Source organism: Hemitrygon akajei, unplaced genomic scaffold (assembly GCF_048418815.1).
Source record: "Hemitrygon akajei unplaced genomic scaffold, sHemAka1.3 Scf000225, whole genome shotgun sequence".
Lineage (NCBI taxonomy): Eukaryota > Metazoa > Chordata > Chondrichthyes > Myliobatiformes > Dasyatidae > Hemitrygon > Hemitrygon akajei.
This window is the reverse complement of record NW_027332108.1, coordinates 189435-204555: the sequence shown is the minus strand read 5'-3', so window position 1 is coordinate 204555 and position 15121 is coordinate 189435. Positions and strand designations below refer to the sequence as shown.

Below are 15121 nucleotides of genomic sequence, written 5' to 3'. Positions count from 1 at the left end.
TGTGGGTGAGGGAGGGGAAACTCTGTTCTTTAAATGAGGACATCTCTGATGTCTTGGAATGGAAAACCACAACCTGTGAACAGATGTTGCAGAGGTGTGGAGGTGCATCTTGGGTCAAGATGAGGCCACCCTCAATGTGGAGGAGCAACACTTTACATGGGTAGTCTCTGACCGATTGTTATGAATATCGATGTCTCCTTCCAGTAAGTAAAATTTACTCTTCCACCCCCACCAGAGTCCAAATCTGTCCTCTGAAATACACACACTCCCCTCCTTTGCTCTTTAATACAGTCTTTCACTCTTAAATCCCTCTCCTCAATTCTCCCTCTCAGTATTCACTCTGACTACATCACTCTCGTCAGTCTATCCTTCCTTCCCTCCAGTTAGAGTGTCACTCTCACTGATCTCTCTGCCCAACTCTCCTTATACAGTCATCACTCTTCACTTGCCTCATTCCTCACACTCCAGCATCCCACCTCGCTCCATCCCTCTCTCATGTGTGTTTTCACCCATTTCCTTCTGTCCACGTACTGAATTACTCAAATCCCACTCCGGTCGTTTCTATGTCTCATCAGTCACCGTGTAACTCCTCACAGTCATTCCTCCCTTCCTCTCTGTGACCATCCTCCCCTCTCACTTCTATCACTCCTCCCCTCCCTCCAGTACCACTCAGTCACTCCACCCCTCTCTGTTCATTCTTCCCATCCTACTCGCTCCAACTTCCAACAGAGCCTCATCCCTCACGACTCACCAAACCCAACCTGACAGACAGTAGAGAGGAACCACTGACTCCATCATTCACACCCCTACCCACAATGCACTGTACATCCAGTAGGTGAACTGGTCCATGGGAGGTTCAACCTCACAGAGTGACAGAGACTGAATGAACACAGACAGACATGAGACTTGGTACCTGAGGATGTGTCTCCCGCTGGGACAGAGGACAGTTCCTGGGTGCGTTCTCCAGTAGACAATCCTGTAGACTGTTCCAGTGTTGAAGTCTCCAGGTCTGGAACAAAGTAACACAGACACGGGAGATTGACAGACCTTAAACATCACAACAGGGACAAGCAGTTGTACAGACGAGCGTTTCTCCGGATGCAGGGAATCCAGAACAATGCACAGATAATGCTGAAGGTCCATCAGCATCTCTGGAGGAGAATAAACAGTCAAAGTTTTGGGTCAAGTTACTTCTTCAGGACTGGAAAGGAAGGGGGCAGAAGCCCGAATAAGAAGGTGGAGAGTGTACAAGCTGGCAGGTGATAGGTGATGCCAGGCAGTGAGAAGATGTCTGGGAACGTGAGCAGGATGATGTGAGAAGCTGGGAGGTGATATGTGGAAGAGGTAAAGGGATGAAGGAGGAGAAATCCAACGAGACAGGACAGTGGACAATGGATTAAATAGATGGAGGAGGGGGACCAGAGGGAGGAGATGGGCAGATGAGGAGAGGGGAAGGGCTAAGAGGAGAGCTAGAATGGGAGTGGAAAAAGAGGGAAGTGGGAGGGAGAAGAATTTACAGGATGTAAGAGAAATCGATATTCATGCCATCAGGTTGGTGGTGACTCTGACAGACTATGAGGTGTTGCTCTTCAAACCTGGGGGTGGTCTCATCAAGTCAGAGGAGGCTATGGACAGTCATATCAGAAGGGAATGGTAAGTAGAATTAAATTGGGTAGCCACCGGAACAAGAATTCGACAAAGAAGTCTCTGATTTGAAAAGAAACCAAAACCATCTTGTCACCATTCACCACCTCTCCCTCCCAAAGTTTCTGTGACTGGACACGTCTCTCAGACAAAGTCCAGATGAATATCGAGGACCAAAAGAGGGAAAGATCGTTCTATTCATCGACCCTCACAAACCCCATCATGAATACCTGAGCTCAGAGACCCTGCTGGGCTGGTGGTCAAACCCAGACCAGGCTCTCCTGTCATTGTTTCCTGGGCTTCCCAAGTTGTGTCTGACTGGGAATCTGTACCTGAGCTCACAGACCCTGCTGGGCTGGTGGTCAACCCTGGACCAGGCTCTCCGGTCACCGATCCCTGGCGTTTCCAAGTTGTGTCCGACAGAGTTTCTGCAATAAGAAAAAATACAAAGGAAGGGTAAAGTAATAAACAAGTTTTACATGTAATGCTTACGCAATGGGCTGGTATATGTCTAGGGGTAAAATTCCAGCCACTCATCAACCCTGCCTTCCGTATACGTAGATGCTGTGGAAAACAAGCATCACACACACAATATCAAGCTCACACCAGATACAGTTATAGAATATACTTTAAAGATTTTGCTAGAACTAAGTGATTACTAACGATACAGTATATATGAAGGAAAAGAAAATAAAGAAAAAGGCGCCAAAATTTATCAGAGTTCAGTCAATTTAGTGCACATCGTTGGAGTTCAACCATCGAACCGTTTGACCCTTCTTCGCTCTCCTCCAACCTCCACGACCTCGCACCTGGGACCACCCGAAGTGGTCAACCGAGCAGTGCGGCACACGTCCACCTTCTTCGCCATCTTCTTCCTGACTCTCGAAAAGTCCGCAAAATCCCAACTCCCATACCCACAAGAAAAAAAATAACATCCAACCCCATTGGTTAACAAATGAATACAATCCCCGTTATCAGCAATTCTAAACCTAAACAGGCTGCGAGAAGCTTCAAGACAACACCCTCTCACTAGTTAGCATAACAAAGAAGCAGTTTTACTTTTAACAAACAAACACGCCATTTTAAATTAACATATGCAGTACATAGAGAAGGAACTCAATGTCAGGAACAGGAGGCTCAAGTCCAGGTCAAATCTGTCCTCTGAAATACACACACACCCCTCTCCTTTGGTCTTTAATAACTCCACCCTTGTCTCTCAAATCCCTCTCCTCACATCCCCCTCTCTCAGCATTCACTCTGTCTGCATCACCTTCGTCAGTCCCCCCTACCCTCCCTCCAGTTGGAGCATCGCTCTCACTGGTCTCTCTGACCAACACTCCTCACACGGTCATCACTCTCTCTTCACTCGCCTCATTCCTCCCACTCCAAAATCCCACCTCTCTCCCCATCCCTCTCTCATGTGTGTTTTCACCCATTTCCTTCTGTCCATGTACTGAATTACTCAAATCCCACTCCGGTCGTTTCTATGTCTCATCAGTCACCGTGTAACTCCCCACAGTCATTCCTCCCTTCCTCTCTGTGACCACCCTCCCCTCTCATAAAATCATTCTCTCCTCCCTCCTGTGTCACTCTCAGTCACTCCACCCCTCTGTTCACTCCCCACTCCCACATTGCACCTCTCTCTCCACCCCTCTCACCCATTTTCTGCTGTCCACGTACTGAATTACTCATGACTAGAATCAACTCGTGCCAGAGCGAGGACCTGGACCCACTGTGATTTGCCTATCACAATAGCTCTACAAATCAAATCAAATTAAGCTTAATTATCATTCAAACCATACATGGATACAGCTGAACGAGACCACATTCCTCTGGGGACAAGGTACAAAACATTCAAAAACACTGAGTAACAGAGTTCAAAATATCGAGCAAAGAAGCATCTTCACTTGAAAAGGAAATCATACACAGTCCAAGACCCTGAGAGATAATGTCCAGTGTCGATGATGACTCCAGCCATTATCGATACTCTTCAGAGATCGTCAGCCTGCTCTCAGTGGTTGTAGAACCCGTATATGTGATGTGTACCAGCTGCTCACACGACCATGCACTACCTGCTCCATGGCTTCACGTGACTCTGATCGTCAGCCTGGTGTCAGTGGTTACAGAACCCGTATATGTGATGTGTACCAGCTGCTCACACGACCATCCACTACCTGCTCCATGGCTTCACGTGACTCTGATCGTCAGCCTGGTGTCAGTGGTTACAGAACCCGTATATGTGATGTGTACCAGCTGCTCACACGACCATGCACTACCTGCTCCATGGCTTCACGTGACTCTGATCGTCAGCCTGGTGTCAGTGGTTACAGAACCCGTATATGTGATGTGTACCAGCTGCTCACACGACCATCCACTACCTGCTCCATGGCTTCACGTGACTCTGATTGTCAGCCTGGTGTCAGTGATTACAGAACCAGTATATGTGATGTGTACCAGCTGCTCACACGACCATCCACTACCTGCTCCATGGCTTCACGTGACTCTGATCGTCAGCCTGGTGTCAGTGGTTACAGAACCCGTATATGTGATGTGTACCAGCTGCTCACACGACCATCCACTACCTGCTCCATGGCTTCACGTGACTCTGATCGTCAGCCTGGTGTCAGTGGTTGTAGAACCCGTATATGTGATGTGTACCAGCTGCTCACACGACCATCCACTACCTGCTCCGTGGCTTCACGTGACTCTGATCGTCAGCCTGGTGTCTGTGATTACAGAACCCGTATATGTGATGTGTACCAGCTGCTCACACGACCATCCACTACCTGCTCCGTGGCTTCACGTGACTCTGATCGTCAGCCTGGTGTCAGTGGTTACAGAACCAGTATATGTGATGTGTACCAGCTGCTCACACGACCATCCACTACCTGCTCCGTGGCTTCACGTGACTCTGATCGTCAGCCTGGTGTCAGTGGTTACAGAAACCGTATATGTGATGTGTACCAGCTGCTCACACGACCATCCACTACCTGCTCCATGGCTTCACGTGACTCTGATCTTCAGCCTGGTGTCAGTGGTTACAGAAACCGTATATGTGATGTGTACCAGCTGCTCACACGACCATCCACTACCTGCTCCATGGCTTCACGTGACTCTGATCGTCAGCCTGGTGTCAGTGGTTACAGAACCCGTATATGTGATGTGTACCAGCTGCTCACACGACCATCCACTACCTGCTCCATGGCTTCACGTGACTCTGATCGTCAGCCTGGTGTCAGTGGTTACAGAACCAGTATATGTGATGTGTAGCAGCTGCTCACACGACCATCCACTACCTGCTCCATGGCTTCACGTGACTCTGATCGTCAGCCTGGTGTCAGTGATTACAGAACCCGTATATGTGATGTGTAGCAGCTGCTCACACGACCATCCACTCCCTGCTCCATGGCTTCACGTGACTCTGATCGTCAGCCTGGTGTCAGTGGTTACAGAACCCGTATATGTGATGTGTACCAGCTGCTCACACGACCATCCACTACCTGCTCCATGGCTTCACGTGACTCTGATCGTCAGCCTGGTGTCAGTGGTTACAGAACCCGTATATGTGATGTGTACCAGCTGCTCACACGACCATGCACTACCTGCTCCATGGCTTCACGTGACTCTGATCGTCAGCCTGGTGTCAGTGGTTACAGAACCCGTATATGTGATGTGTACCAGATGCTCACACGACCATCCACTACCTTCTCCATGGCTTCACGTGACTCTGATCGTCAGCCTGGTGTCAGTGGTTACAGAACCCGTATATGTGATGTGTACCAGATGCTCACACGACCATCCACTACCTGCTCCATGGCTTCACGTGACTCTGATCGGGTGGTGGGCGAGGGGCGAGGAGGGTTGCTACACTTCAGCCACACTTGAGTAGCCGAATAACAGAAGGAAGGAGCACCTTCACCTCCTTTGGTAGAGATGTATCTCCACCCCACCAGTTCTCTGTCATCTTATAGGAACCAACCCTATGGACTGTTCACCACAACAACGCTCACTGCCTTTGGAGAGACGGTGGATGTTGGTGGAATTTGATGCAAGATGGAGAGAAGGATCAGCTGAACAATCACTATCACCTCACCAGGATGCACATCCAGCAGGTGAGTCAGTCTATAAGAGGTTCAATGTCACAGAGCGAGAAACTGAAAAACCCCAATGGACACGAGACCTGATACCTGAGGATCTCTCTCCCACTGAGACAGAGGATGGTGATGGGGTGGGTTGTCCTGTAGATGATCCATCGGGCTGATCCATTGTGGAAGCCTCCAGGTCTGGAACAAAGTAACAGAGACATGGGAGAGTGGCAGAGATTAAACAGGGACAATAATTCATAAAGATGAGAGATTTACCAGATGCTGAAAATCCAGAGCAACACACACAAAATGCTGGAAGAACTCAGCAGGTCAGGCTGCATCTCTGGAGGGGAATAAACAGTGAATGTTTTGGGCTGAGACCCTTCATCAGCACTGGAAAGGAAGGGGGAAGAAGCCAGAATAAAGAGGTGGGGAGGAGTACAGCTGGCAGGCGACAGGTGAACCCAGGTGAGTGGGAAGGTGGGTGGGTGAGGGAGGGGTGATTTGATAAGGTGGGAGGTGATATGTGGAAGAGGAAGAGGGCTGAAGAGGAGTAATCCAATCGGAGAGAGAGTGGACTATAGAATAAAGGAATGGAGGAGGGGGACCAGAGGGAGATGATGGGCTGGTGAGCAGAAGAGAAGGGCTAAGAGAGGAGCAAAAAAGAGATAGAAAGGGAGGGAATTGGTCGGGGCATAAATTGTCGGAAGTTAGAGAAATCAATGTTCATGCCGTCAGTTTGGACACTACCCAGACACAATATGATGTGTTGCCCCTCCAATCTGAGATTGGCCTCATCATGTCAGTGCTGGAGTCCTTGGACAGATATGTGGGAACGGGAATGGGAAGTCAAATTGAAATGGGTAGCCACTGGGACAACAATTTGGAAAGGAGGTCTCTGATCTGAAGAGATACCAAAACCATCCAGTCCCTGTTCAGCAACTCTCCCTCGTGAACATCTGTGACCAGTCACTACTCTCAGTCAAAGCCCAGATGAATATTGAGGACGGAAGAAGGGAAACATGACTCCACCATGGATACCGGAGTTCACAGACCCTGCTGGGCTGTTGGTCAAATCTGAACCAGGGTCTCCAGTCGCTGATCCCTGGGTTTCCCGAGTAGTATCTGACTGGAGATCTACTTCCGATCTTGAAGACCATGCTGGAGTGGAGGATAAATCTGGTCTAGGTTCTCTGGTTGTTGATGCCTGGGGTTCCCCAGTTGGGTCTGACTGGAGATCAGCTCCTGAGCTTGAAGCCTCTGCTGGGGTGGCAGTCAAACCCAGACCAGGTTCTCCAGTTGTTGATGCCTAGGGTTCCCGAGTTGTGTCCAACTGGGAATCGGCAATAAGAAGATATACAAAGGAAGGATAAATTAGTAAACAAGTTTTACATTCGATCAGGAAGGACTTCAATGGCAGGACCAGGTGGCTTAACTCCAGGTCAAATCGGTCCACTGAAATACACACACTCTCTTCTCCTTGTGACCATCCTCCTGTGTCACTCTCAGTCACTCCACCCCTCTCTGTTCAATCCTCCCAGCCCACTCTCTCCAACTCCCAACAGAGGCTCATCCCTCACAACTCACCAAACCCAACCCAACAGACAGGAGAGAGGAACCACTGACTCCATCATTCACACCCCTACCCACAATGCACTGTGCATCCAGTAGGTGAACTGGTCCATGGGAGATTCAACCTCACAGACTGTCAGAGACTGAATGAACACAGACCGACATGAGACTTGGTACCTGACAATGTGTCTCCCGTTGGGACAGAGGACAGTTCCTGGGTGTGTTCTCCAGTAGACAATCCTGTAGACTGATCCAGTGTTGAAGTCTCCAGGCCTGGAACAAAGTAACAGAGACATGGGAAATGGGCAGGGATTAAACAACACAACAGGGACAATTATTCATAAAGATGAATGATTCTGCAGATGCTATAAATCTGGATCAACACACACAAAATGCTGAAGGAACTGAGCAGTTTAGGTCACATCTCTGGAGCAAAATAAACAGTCAATGTTTTGGGCCAAGGCACTCATTCAGAACTGGAAGGGATGAAGAAGGTGAAATCCAACGATACAGGACAGTGGACAATGGATTAAATAGATGGAGGAGGGGGACCAGATGGAGGAGATGGGCAGATGAGGAGAGGGGAAGGGCTGACAGGAGAGCCCGAATAGGAATGGAAAAAGAGGGAAATGGGAGGGAGAAGAATTTACTGGATGTAAGAGAAATCGATATTCATGCCATCAGGTTGGTGGTGACCCTGACAGACTATGAGGTGTTGCTCTTCAAACCTGGGGGTGATCTCATCAAGTCAGAGGAGGCCGTGGACAGTCATATCAGAAGGGAATGGTAAGTAGAATTAAATTGGGTAGCCACTGGAACAAGAATTTGACAAAGAGATCTTTGATTTGAAAAGAAACCAAAACCATCTAGTCACCATTCACCACCTCTCCCTCCCAAAGTTTCTGTGAGTGGACATGTCTCTCAGACAAAGTCCAGATGAATATCGAGGACTAAAGGAGGGAAAGATCGTTCTATTCATTGACCCTCACAAACCCCATCGCGAGTACCTGAGCTCAGAGACCCTGCTGGGCTGGCGGTCAAACCCAGACCAGGCTCTCCTGTCGTTGTTTCCTGGGCTTCCCAAGTTGTGTTTGACTGGGAATCTGTACCTGAGCTCACAGACCCTGCTGGGCTGGTGGTCAACCCTGGACCAGGCTCTCCGGTCACCGATCCCTGGTGTTCCTGAGTTGTGTCCGACAGAGGTTCTGCAATAAGTAAAGATACAAAGGAAGGGTAAAGTAGTAAACAAGTTTTACATTCAATCAGGTAGGAACTCAATGGCAGGAACAGGAGGCTTAAGTCCAGGTCAAATCTGTCCTCTGAAATATACACACTCCCTTCTCCTTTGGTCTTTAATATCTCTACCCTTGTCTCTCAAATCCCTCTCCTCACATCTCCCTCTCTCGGCATTCACTCTGTCTGCATCACTCTCTTTTCAGTCTCTCCTTCCCTCCCTCCAGTTGGAGTGTCACTCTCACTGATCTCTCTGCCCAATTCTCCTCACACAGTCATCACTCTCTCTTCACTCACCTCATTCCTCCCACTCCAGCATCCCACCTCTCTCCCCATCCCTCTGTCCTGTGTGTTTTCACCCTTTTCCTTCTGTCCATGTACTGAATTACTCAAATCCCACTCCGGTCGTTTCTATGTCTCATCAGTCACCGTGTAACTCCTCACAGTCATTCCTCCCTTCCTCTCTGTGACCATCCTCCCCTCTCACCTCCATCTTCTCCCCTCCCTCTGTGCCACTCTCAGTCACTCCACCCCTCTCTGTTCACTCCCCAATCCCACACTGCACCTCTCTCTCCACCCCTCTCACCCATTTTCTGCTGTCCACGTACTGAATTACTCATGACTAGAATCAACTCATGCCAGAGCGAGGACCTGGACCCACTGTGATTTGCCTATCACAATAGCTCTACAAATCAAATCAAATTAACGTTAATTATCATTCAAACCATACATGGATACAGCCGAACGAGACCGCATTCCTCTGGGGACAAGGTACAAAACATTCAAAATAGCAAGCAAACATTCAAAAACACTGAGTAACATAGTTCAGAATATCGAGCAAAGAAGCATCTTCAAGTGAAAAGGAAATCATACACAGTCCAAGACCCTGAGAGACAATGTCCAGCAGTCGATGGTACTGTCTCCCGGCAGTGTACAGACACACGCAATCCAGCCTGTCAATCCACCGCTCAAACACGATAGGGCAGAGAGGGGTGGAGTGACTGAGTGACACAGGAGGGAGGGGAGGAGTGATGGAGGTGAGAGGGGAGGATGGTCACTGAGAGGAAGGGAGGAATGACTGTGAGGAGTTACATGGTGACTGATGAGACATAGAAACAACCGGAGTGGGATTTGAGTAATTCAGTACGTGGACAGAAAGAAATGGATGAAAACACACAGGAGAGAGGGATGGAGAGAGGTGGGATGCTGGAGTGGGAGGAATGAGGCGAGTGAAGAGAGAGTGATGATTGTGTGAGGAGAGTTGGGCAGAGAGATCAGTGAGAGTAACACTCCAACTGGAGGGAGGGAAGGAGGGACTGAAAAGAGAGTGATGCAGACAGAGTGAATGCTGAGAGAGGGGGATGTGAGGAGAAGGATTTGAGAGACAAGGGTGGAGGATTGGAGGGGGAACAGAGGGAGATGAGGGACAGATGAGGAGAAGAGAAGGACCAAGATGGGAGCTGGAGTGGGGATGGAAATTGAGAGGAGTGGTAGGGGTAGAAATTACCGGAAATTACAGAAATTAATGTTTGTGTCATCAGGATGGAGGCTACCCAGAAGGAATGTGAGGTGTTACCCCTCCATCCTGATTCTGGCCTCATCAGGTGAGTGCAGGAGTCCTTGGACAGACACGTGGGAACGGGAATGGGAAGTCAAATTGAAATGGGTAGCCACTGGCACAACAATTTGAAAAGGAGGTCTCTGATCTGAAGAGATACCAAAACCATCCAGTCCCTGTTCAGCAACTCTCCCTGGTGAATGTCTGTGACCGGTCACTACTCTCAGTCAGAGCCCAGATGAATATTTGGGGCTGAAGGAGAGAAAGATTGTTCCCTTCAATGATCCCACCACAGTTACCCGAGCTCGCAGACCCTGCTGGGGGGTTGCTCGAACCCAAATCAGGCTCTCCAGTCACTGATATCCGGATTTCCTGAGTTGTGTCCAACTGGGAATCTGTACCGGAGCTCGCAGACCCTGCTGGGGTGGGGGTCAAACCCAGACTCGGCTGACTTGTCTCTGATCCCCTCTAATTTCCTGTTTAATACCACCAACCCTTGTCTGCCAAATCCATCTTGTCACGTGTCCGTCTCTCTGTCTGAATCACTCTCCGGTCAGTCACTCCTTCCTTCCCCCAGTTGGAGTGTCCCTTTCACTAATCTCTCCCCATCTCCCCTTCCCCTCTGCATCTCCCCATCTCCCCCTCTCCACGGACCCTCACCATCTCCCACTTCCCTCGGCCTCAACATCACTCCCACTCTCCTTGACCACTTCCCCTCCTCTGCCCATCACCTCAGCCTCTCCCCATGTCCCAATCACCTCAGCCTCACACTGTTTCCCTCTCCCCACTCCCCTCCCTCTCCCCCTCCCCTCTGCCCCTCCCTTTCTACCCCACACCTCGGGCGCTCACTGTGGTGGAGATATGACGTGTAAGACCGTGATTGGAGAGGGTTCTGAGCATGCGCAGAAATCTGAGAAAGATCGAGAAACATCGAGAAGCATGGCACTGTGAGACTCGTCTGGTTTTGCTGCCGTTGTCAATAAAATTCTATTCTTCCAGAATATGTTTCGTTATTAGAAACCCACGGAACGTATTAATATAAAGAATACAACCCCTGTCTCACTGTCCCCTCGGCCTCTCCCTCTCTCCCCATCTCCCCTTCCCCTCGGGTGCTCCCTATCTCACAGTTCCCTCGGTCCCTCCCTGTCACTACCTCCCCTCAGCATATCAGTTCCTCCCCCTCACCTTGGTCTCTCCCTATCTCACAGACCCCGAGGCCTCTCCCTGTCTCCCTCTCCCCTCGGCCTATCACTGTCACCCTCCGCCCCTCAGCCTTGCTCTGCCTCTCTCTACCCTCGGTCTCTCCCTGACTCCCACACCCTCAGACTCTCCCACACCTCTCTCCCTCCTCGGACTCTCCCTATCTCCCCCTCCCCTCAGACTCTCAATGTTTCCCAATCAGTTCCTCCCCTCTCCCTCTCTCCCTGACTCCCTCACCCTCTCCCATACCTCTCCCCTCACTCTCACCACTGTTCCCTCCGTTTCCTGTCAGCCTCACCCTTCCTCACTCCAGGGGATGGGTAGACTCTCTCCCGGCAGCTGACACAGCATTGTGGGCCGAAGGGCCTGTGCTGTGCTGTACTGTTCTGTGTTCTATGATCTCTGTCACAGGTCAGACTGGGCAGTTTCATTCTGACCCCGGTGTGAAGGGGGATACGGGAAAGGTGATCACAGACCACGGGCAGGGCAGCCGACTGGAAAACTCAGCCCGTGGTGTGTGTTGGTGACTCAGGACGTCCCAGAATTTCCCCACAACTACCACACTGCTGTGTCACTGGGGAACGGAGACCTACCTGTACAGTGCACAGCGTTACTCCAGGGTGTCGGCCACAGCCAATACACAAAGTAACCGGAGCAGTTCTTCACCCTGATCTTCCGTCTCTGGTAACAGGTGTATCCACCCACAGTGAAGCAGACGGTCCTGGTCACCTCCCCCTCTCCCATGTTGGGATGGGGACCTGGAATGAGATTTATAAACACTGTGAAATGTACCCGGTCCCACAGTACAGCGGGGAATGTGAATCAGGACCCACTGTAAATCAGTGGTTCACAACCCACGGTCCGGTCCGGCCTCAGTCAGCACTGAGCTGCTGCCCTCTCCCTCTCCACCCCACCCTCCCCGCAGCAGCACCTTCATCTTCTGAATGAGCCTCCCATGAGGGACCTTGTCAAACGTCTGGGGGATCTCACTGAAACCTATCGAATATTTAATGGGGTCAGTGGGCAGATCAGTTCTGTAAGCCAACTCCAGGAAGTTGTCACTCCTCCACCGGACTCCATGACGATACAGGACCGTAGAGCGGTCTGAGTGACTGTGGGGAGACCTCTCAGGGAGATGGGGTTCTGTGTCCATGCTAGGGCCCTCTGAAGCGATCCGGGTTGTTATTGTGACACACCCCAAAAATAACAGAGCCTCACGGATGTAAACTCTGACCGTACCGTTTAACCAGCCTGGGGTCTCCCCGGAGCAGCGACCCTGTGGAACGACCGTCTCCGGAATCTTCCATCCTCCGGAACTGAAACAACAATCAGAGAGTCAGTCCCTGATCTGAGGGAGTTTATTCACTCAGAGAGACATGGGAAATTACACTCACCCTGTCCGTACCCTGTCTCTGGTCAATAACCCCCCAATCCTGGGAATTCCCTCTCTGTTGTACCTCCCCCTTGTCTCTACCCTGAGAATGTGGGATCTCCCCTCTCCCTGTATTTACTCCCCATCTCAGTGTAGTCACTGATGATCCCGGTCTCCCTGCATTTCCCATTCGCACACCCCTTGTTCCCCTGTTTACATTCCCCTTCTGTGTCCAGTTTCTCAGTGATTATCTCCTCACTTTACCTGTTAAATCTGTACCATCCCACTGCAAGATTTGTATCATCCTTCCATTGTCCACCGGTACACTCAGTGTTGGAACAATCCGTGCTCCTCCAGGGCTGATCCAGGACGGTGTGGGTTACACACGGATCACCGAGTGCAGAGTCTGTGACTGAGGGACAGAACGATGTTCAGTGTTAATATACAGCTCACGTTCCCCATCCTCTTTCTTTGCCAACCACAACATCCATCTGCTATTCCACCCTCAGCAACCCATGGGCAACAATATTTATTTTTATTCCTCGAAGGGACGTGAGTTTCAGAGGCTGAGCCAGTGTATAACTGCCCCTCCAGAGGTTCCCTTGAGAAGGTGGTGGTGGTGGCCTGTCCTTGGCCTGTTGCAATCCTTGATGTGTGGGGACACCTACAATGATGATCCGGAGTTGCAGGGTTTTGACCCAGTGACACTGAAGGACCAGCAATGTATTTCCAAGGCATGGCAATATGTAATTTGGAGGGAAAGAGCTGGAAACTTCCACAAACCCCAACTGTCCAAAGCCCTCTCTCAGCATCACCCTTCTACTCTTAAAATCCCTCCTCCACTCCAGCCCCCTCTCAATAGACAGTAGGTGCAGGAGTAGGCCATTCGGCCCCTCTAGCCAGCACCGCCATTCACTGTGATCATGGCTGATCATACACAATCAGTACCCCGTTCCTGCCCTCTCCCCTTATCCCTTGACCCTGCTATCTATAAGAGCTCTATCAAACTCTCTCTTGAAAGCATCCAGAGACTTGGCCTCCACTGCCTTCTGGGGCAGAGCATTCCACATATCCACCACTCTCTGGGTGAGAAAGTTTTTCCGCATCTCTGTTCTAAATGGCTTACGCATTTCATCATCCCTCCTCCAGTCCAATCCCCTCTCAACATCCCGTCTCCACTCTAATCCCCTCTTAGCATCCCTCCTCCACTCCAATCCCCTCTCAACATCCCTCCTGCACTCCAGCCCCCTCTTAACATCCCCAGGCCTCTCTACTCCCCTCTCAGCATCCCTCCTCCACTCCAGCCCCCTCTCAACATTCCTCCTCCACTCCACTCCCCTCTCAGCATCCCTCCTGCACTCCCCTCTCAGCATCCCTCCTCCACTCCAGCCCCCTCTCAGCATCCCTCCTCCAGTCCAGTCCAATCTCAACATCCCCCTCCACTCCAGTCCCCTCTCAGCATCCCTCCTCCACTCCAGTCCCCTCTCAGCATCCCTCCTCCACTCCAGTCCCCTCTCAGCATCCCTATTGCACTCCAGCCCCCTCTCAGCATCCCTCCTCCACTCCACTCCCCTCTCAGCATCCCTCCTCCACTCCCCTCTCAGCATCCCTCCTCCAGTCCAGTCCCATCTCAACATCCCTCCTCCACTCCCATCCCCTCGCATTAGCAACCCCTGGGCACCAGTAATTTTGTTAATTTTTTCATCAAAAGGGTGAGAGTTTCAGAGGCTGAGCCAGTGTTTAACTGCCCCACCAGAGGTTCCCTGGAGAAGGTGGTGGTTATAGCGAGCTGCCTTCCTGAACTGTAGCAATCCTTGATGTGTGGGGACACCCACAATGATGATCCGGAGTTCCAGGGTTTTGACCCAGTGACACTGAAGGAGCAGCAATGTATTTCCAAGGCACAGTAGTGTGTGGCTGAGGTAGAAACATGCAGAAACTCCCCCACCTGCAGAATCCCTCCCCCCCCCACCCCCGGCAATCACCTCGCTTCATCCCACACACCAGACCTTAATCCCATTCCCCACCTCCGATCTCCCACCACTTTCCCTTCCCCTAATGTCCCCTCCACTCTCTCCTCCCTCTCCCCATGGTCTTCCCTCCACCCCAGTCTTTCCCCTCCTACCCCTCCACTCGCCTTCACTCTTCCCCCTTCCCTTCCTCCCCACCGTGGCCTTTACAATGTTTCCCTGCTCCCCATGTGTGTCAGGGCAGACTGGGTTGGGTGGTTCTGCTCACCTCATTATAGGAAGGATGTGGAAGCTTTCGAGAGTGTGCTCAGGCTTTTATCACTGGAGTGAAGGAGGATGAGAGGGGACTTGATAAAGGTGTAAAGGATGGGAAGAGGAATGGATCGAATGGACAGCCAGCTATTTATTTCCCAGGATGGATGTGGCTAATACCAGGGGCCATAATTTTCAAAGCTAAGTTTTTTTCTTTATTTCTTTTTTACACACA

General features: G+C 50.7%; 1 protein-coding gene across 1 annotated transcript in view; it reads right to left on the bottom strand.

Annotated features, from left to right (window-relative positions):
* Positions 1–5924, bottom strand: part of LOC140724452 (uncharacterized) — a 40019-nt gene extending 34095 nt beyond the window's left edge. Inside the window, exon 1 of the mRNA XM_073038905.1 lies at positions 5832–5924. Within this exon, the coding sequence (XP_072895006.1) occupies positions 5832–5910 (79 nt within the window). The 5' untranslated portion in view covers positions 5911–5924. The remainder of the gene's footprint in view (positions 1–5831) is intronic.
* Between the last annotated feature and the right edge of the window lie 9197 nt (positions 5925–15121).